The sequence below is a fragment of the Lagopus muta genome, chromosome 3 (genome assembly GCF_023343835.1).
Source record: "Lagopus muta isolate bLagMut1 chromosome 3, bLagMut1 primary, whole genome shotgun sequence".
NCBI lineage: Eukaryota > Metazoa > Chordata > Aves > Galliformes > Phasianidae > Lagopus > Lagopus muta.
The window spans coordinates 56,556,167-56,562,407 of record NC_064435.1 but is presented as its reverse complement, the minus strand read 5'-3'; the positions used below and the strand labels follow the sequence as shown (position 1 = coordinate 56,562,407).

The 6,241-nt window shown below is 41.1% G+C and overlaps 1 protein-coding gene across 1 annotated transcript; it reads right to left on the bottom strand.

Moving 5' to 3' along the window:
* Positions 1 to 208: 208 nt before the first annotated feature.
* Positions 209 to 6,150, bottom strand: TIMM21 (translocase of inner mitochondrial membrane 21). The gene is made up of 6 exons (XM_048939322.1): positions 5,701 to 6,150; positions 4,676 to 4,738; positions 4,480 to 4,577; positions 3,176 to 3,249; positions 1,912 to 2,017; positions 209 to 1,815 (listed from the first exon to the last, which is right to left on the bottom strand). Exons 1-6 carry the CDS (start codon positions 5,960 to 5,962, stop codon positions 1,723 to 1,725), a joined length of 696 nt encoding a protein of 231 aa, XP_048795279.1. The 5' UTR covers positions 5,963 to 6,150; the 3' UTR covers positions 209 to 1,722.
* Between the last annotated feature and the right edge of the window lie 91 nt (positions 6,151 to 6,241).

Genomic DNA, 6,241 nt, shown 5'->3' with positions numbered 1-6,241 from the left:
GCCAATCTCAACTAATGCTTTAAGTTTTGTAAAAATCCCTTTGGCTGGAATGATGGAAGTCAGTTATATTCTATACAATGTAGCAATTCCAAAATACCTCACACTTTACTGCAGACTGACATTGGTAGCTGCTTTGCTCTATGTGCTGTTCTGCTTTACTCATCTCAGTTTTGCTTAATAAAAAACAAAACTATCCAGATATAAAGCATTATGTGTTTGGACTGTGCAGACAAGTTTATTGGGAGTCTGATGAACAGGAGGGCAGTAAAGCATTACATACAACATTTGTGGTATTGCATAAGGAAATGTATGAAGTTTAGAGCACTCCAAACCTACCATTAAAAGAACCAGTTATAAGGGCTGATAACTAAACATCAGCATATTTACTGACAAATAACTGGTGAACTGAAAAGCTCAGAGCATGTTAAAAAAAGGAATTAGTTGGTGTTCAAAAGTGGTCAGTTGTAGGAAGCTAAGGCTTCGATGTTTTTGGATGGCTTTTGGATGGTGCTGCTTGATGGACAAGTGGGTCTGGTCACTACTCTACGAAGACAGGCTGAGGGAGCTGGGCTTCTTCAGCCTGGAGATGGCTTTGGTGTGAAGTCATTGCAGCCTTCCAGTACTAAAGGGGGCCTACAAACCGTAGTGGAGTCAACTCTTTACAAGGCTAAATAATGGCAGGACAAGGGGAAATGGTTTTAAGTTGAGGGAGGGAAGATTTAGGATGGGTATCAGGGGAAAGTTCTTTACTGTGAGAGTAGTGAGGTGCTGGAAGAGGCTGCCTGGAGAGGTTGTAGATGCTCTGTCCCTGGAGGTGTTCAAGGCCAGATTGGATGGGGCCCTGGGCAGCCTGGTCTAGTATTGGATATGGAGATGGAAGTAGGGGAGTTGGAGCTTGATGATCCTTGAAATCCCTTCCAACTCAAGCCATTCTATGATTAATACAGAAGATTATGCTTGGTAACTGCCATGTGGCACTAATGAAGAAACACAAGTGATAAATTTAGTCATGATCTGTGTTTTTCATTTGGGATAAAACTACATGGATTAAATTCCTGGAAGATGTAGATTAGTGATGTTAATGGAAAAACTGTTGGCAGTGCTGATCAGCTACATCACTGCCATTATTACATAGTGAAACAGAGTGGCAGACCTTGATAGGAGCAGATAGTACAGGTGCTGTTTATTTAGAAGATACCAACTCTGAAGTCTTTGTTCAGTCATTTGCCATGGATGTAGGTCTCCACAATTCATATTATTAGATGCATTTGAGCTAGATCTCCTTTGCATCACTAACACACGTTCTTAAAGGTATCTAGAATGAAAACAGTGAGTTTCTCTACATTTAAAATATCACTTTCTTTATTGTTGAGCTAGTAGAAAATCCAAGCGAAGGAAGATAAACTCCCCACCTAGCCCTCAGTTATTAGGTGTAGAAACACTGTCCAGCATTGAACAGTTTATTAAGAGACATTTTCCTATGTCATAAGTATTTCCCTAAGAAATGGCTGCACTGTTTTTCATTGGTTTATCCTCAAATGCTGGGTCTGTTATGAACTTTAATGGAGGCCCTGAGAGGTTACTTCCTGTTACAAAACCCCAAGCTGCATAGATAGAAAGCCCCAAAGGTATGATTGAGAACACTAAACAATTCATGTGTAGACTGGCTACACCAGTATCATTAAATACTCCGTAAGGTGAGGCAGCAACTTTGATCGTTGGCTATCTGTTGTCTTCTATGACAATGGTTCTTCTAGGATAGGAATCAACATCCACAAATATGTAACGGACATCAAATCTTCCTGTCTCGGGATTCTATAATGAGGAAAAAATTTCAAGCAGTTTTTTTTTCTCTTCGATAGTTTAAATCTAAGATTAGCCTTGTCAGCTGGATCAAGCAATTGTACATACCTCTTTGACTTCCACATGGACTGTGCCCTGCTTTCCTGGTTCAGAGCCCTCAATATAGAACTTCAAGCGCATATGTTTCAGTCCATCCTTCACGTATTCAATGTGACTAAAAATAGCAAAACACATTAAAAAAAGCACAACCCAGCCAGCAAGGATAGGTATTTAAACTTGAAATTTAATCTTCCTATTTAGAGGAGCTGCTTCATTACTTTGTGAGAAAGTGCATTCTAATACAGCCCTTATGCCATCATGGGTTCTTTCTTGACTTGTCTTCCCAAGCTTTACTGTGGGCAATAAAGTGTAGTGGAAAGTCAGAAGAGAAAACTACTTAGCAGTTGATGGTTAACAGATGAGGTTCTTAAATGTTTTCACTGTAGTGCTCCCCTCAAAATTTTACAGCAATAAAACAGCTGAAGATTCTCGAATTTCTTTGGATTTGTTCTAAAGAACCCTCTGATTCAGAACCTGACATTTAGGAAACAAACATTCGGATCACCAAGACTATCAGGGTTGGGGTTTTTTTTTTTTTTTTTTTTTTTTTTTAAGGCACTTTCAGTTTTCCAAGCATGTCATGAATGCCTTGAATGCCTTGTCAACTTCAGGTTTGTTTAAACTGCACCAAGATAGTTTCCTATGTGCTTCGCATTTTTTGGCAAAAAAAAATGTTCTATATAAGTTGTTAAATACACAGCAAAGATCTGGACTCAAGTGTCAGAAAGTAATACAAATAGTGGTTGCTTAGTGTTGCATGTCGGTTCAGGACAATGGTTTCTACAGTGACTACAGCCTCTGCACAGCAAGATGCAGCCTAGCTTTAAACTGTATAAGTTAGATTCCTAAAAGTCTCTCCTGTGCAGAAATGTTATCTCATAAGAAGGAAAGCTCCACTTTTTCCAAGAACAACTATTTGAGGACTTCAGCCTATGGACTTCAATCTCACCTCTGCTCCCCAGACACATGTCTGTGCCTCTACACTGCACTCTTCAGTTCATCTTGTTTTTTTTTTTTTAATAGGGAGCTGCTCCATGTTTACCACACTGACCACTGCTTATTCTGAGGAACAATAATTGGTATTTCATATTCTATGTGCACTTTGTTTAGGGGTGTGTGCCACACAAGACATACAGCAAAAAAAAGCCCTCAAAGTAAAAACAAGGAACATGTCACACAGTTCAGAGCCTAGCTGTAGCTTTCTATGAAGTGATCCAGAATGTCTTTTGTGTGCAAAAGCCTTAATCTGTATGGAGCAAACACCAAATGGCACCTGACAAACTGTCGTCTTCCTCTTCGTGTTGCCTCTCCATAACCTTTAATGGGTTCACCAAAAACACCAATTACCTACAAGACAAAAGAGGTCTGCCTTGTCAGAAGCTATCACATTCAGATGGATACTCCAGCATCAGCTCACATCCCTTCTATGAATACATCTTCTCTCAACAAAATGCCCCTTGGGAGCCTGATGAATGCAAGGGTTTATGAAAGAAAACAGTGCAGTGTAAATTATTTCAATGATTTCTTTACAATTACTTATAAAATGTCTACAATAAATCCTAGCAATACATCCCATTTGTATCATCTATTGACATTAAGACATTTCATTCTCTTTTTTACTATGTATTTTATACTTTCCTGACATTTTGTGTGAAAAGGAGAAAAAAGCATGAAGTATTTGCTCATGTCTCTTCCAAGAGAATATTTTACTGTTTTAATCTTAAATGCAAATGAGATCCCCTTCATCTGATTTAAAAAACACTACTTCTTAAGAAATGCAAGCTTCTTTTTTTTTTTCCAGATCTATAAACCCAGACCAAATTATTCTAGCTTTAAACATAATGTTGATTAAAAAGGAAGGGCAGTTTTATAAGCACTGGAGAGAAGTTTAATTCTGCAAACTTGTTCTACAGTGGTATTTTTATTTTTCCTAGTAACAGCTTGTCACTTCAATTTAAGGTTAATCCCAATAGCCTATGTGGCAAGTTCTTTGAAAGCTATTCTGTCTTGTTTTGAGGCATATTTTGGAATCTAGTTTTGGACTGTTCTATATTTTTTTTATATCTGCCTATCTTGTGTAATTGATGCCTATTCCCTTTCTCCTTTCCTCTTAACCACAGCAACTTTAGCATTGTTTCAAATGAAGAGTTTAAATTTGTGGTTATTAATGCAGTGCTTCATACAACAGAATCCTACTGAAGTGTCACAGTAGAATAATCATGTTGAGGGAAAAAGTCATCAATCCAAATCTATAAATTGTAAGTGGAACCAGGTGCCTCCCTGATCAGCAAATCTGTGAATACCCTCTGTAAGTATATGCTCTGATGTGGCAGACACTGCAATTGCATCTGTTGTTGTGCTGTTGTACACTCCCTTGACTTTTGGCAGGTTTAATTCATTCAGGCTCAGTGCTTGTATTAACTTCAGTTAGTGCAGGTCTGCATTTAGAGCTGACCCAACTCCGGCAGATCTTGTTGGCATTTACTAAGCACCAAGGCAATGTTCCTGCAGGTTTGCTTGTAAGATTCCTGGTGCAAATCTGTGATTTGGAGAGAGGCAGTGAGTTCTAAAACCCACCTCAGGATGAGATCTGCATTTCTCTAAGGCATTTCCGTAGATCTTACTTGGACTGGAAGAAGAGAATAGCTCTTTAAAAATCACATAGAACAAACCACCTGTAACAGAATCAAATACAAATGGAGTAAGAACTAATCTAACTAGATGGAATTTATGAAAAGTATTTTCTGATAAGGAATAAAATTTTTAAAATAACCTGTAACACCAATTCCAACAAGCACCACAATCAAGTAGGTAAAGTCTCTTCCAGCTTCTTTCACTGAAACAGACACAAAACAATGTGAGAGTTAGCAGGATGGAAAGTAGAAGTGTGAATACTTTTATTACATAAAGACCCTTCTGTTAGTCTACAGTTCAAACAACACATTAGTAGAAATAAACATTCCAACCATGGCTTCCATCATGCCTCAGCACTAAAAGGTTCTCCAGGGCATATTTATATCTCTAGATTCAACTTCTTTTTTTTCCTGAATAATAAAAAGGAGAGTATTAGACCAAAGTGTATATTTCAATTACTGAGATCATCACCTGCAACTTAAGATGCAATTTGATCTAATGCACAAGAGTTAGCATATATTGAAGAAAAAAGTCATGAGATGTCAGTTCTTTAAAAACTGAGGAGGAGACTGCTGATTTGACAAAGTGTGCCTTTTAGCAAAGTGCAAATTACCAAGGGAATATTAGAAAACATTTTTCTTGCCATGTTCCTATCAGTTGAGGATATTTTCCACAATTATTTTTCTAATTTAGAATTTCAGAGGCTGCATAGTAACAACTTCCTGCTGAAATGAATGCAAAGAACCAAAATGACAGCCGCCTATAAAGACATAAAGGTCAGACAGAGCATGCTGCCAATTTACTGGAAGTCAATTTGGTTTAGCAGGACCAAAATGGGCTGCATGCGAGGGCTTTTCTGGTTAAGAAGGGATCTGAGAAGTTACTAAAGTGATCCCTTGCATAGATGTGACATAAGCAGTAAAATCAGCCAGCTGTTTTGAAGAAGTCACAACATTCCTGTTCTGCTTGTGCACTGCATACACTGAAAAGTATGGCAGTGTGAAAGAAAGACCTGTTGGTGTTTTTGAAGTTGCAGTTTAAACAGTTTCCAAAGTGTTGGGTGCATACTGGGGCTCTAAAACTTCAACCGCAGCAGGGATGTCTTCCGTGTCAGGCTCTTTAAACACACTGGCGCGGCACTCCGCCAGCGATCACAGGCCTTACCTCGCTCAACAGTGGACAGAAGGGTTTCTTCTTTCTGATCTGTCCGCACCGACACGTGCTTGCCGTCCCCGCCGGGTTTCCCGGCTCTCAGCCCCCCCGCCCGCGTGCAGATGGCAGCTCCTGGCCGGAGCCCAGCGGGGCTCACAGCCCGCTGCCCGCCGCGGGGCTGCGGCCGCCACCTGACGCATGACCCCGCCAGCAGCCACCGGCCCAGCGGGGCCCGTAGCCGCCCGCAGCCCCGCACCAGGGAGGCGGGGAACATGCTGAGCCGGGGTGCTCCGCGGCTGTTGCCTCTGCGCCCCTTCTCCCGGGGCTCAGCTCCCCGTCGGGACGCACACACAGAGGCGGGGGAGGGAAGCGCTCCCGCCTCTCAGGAGCTCCCACTGCCCTTCGTTCGCCACCAGCTGCACCCCGCCATCATTGTTGCGGAAATCTCTCGGCGTGTGAGGGGAGAGAGTCTTCACGGCCCCTGGGAGCTGTAGTTCAACTAACCTCCCTCCTACGCACGCCACAGGAGACGGCTGCCGGGAAGGAACTACAG

Bases quoted from the DNA above. Each gene is read 5' to 3' on its own strand.
- TIMM21 (XM_048939322.1), bottom strand. From the start codon at position 5,962: ATGTTCCCCGCCTCCCTGGTGCGGGGCTGCGGGCGGCTACGGGCCCCG. The intron at 4,578-4,675 runs GTTATTTTAAAA...ATTCTGTTACAG, and splicing joins TGTTGGAATTGGTGTTACAG to GTGGTTTGTTCTATGTGATT. The intron at 3,250-4,479 runs GTGGGTTTTAGA...TTTGTCTTGTAG, and splicing joins AATGCAGATCTCATCCTGAG to GTAATTGGTGTTTTTGGTGA.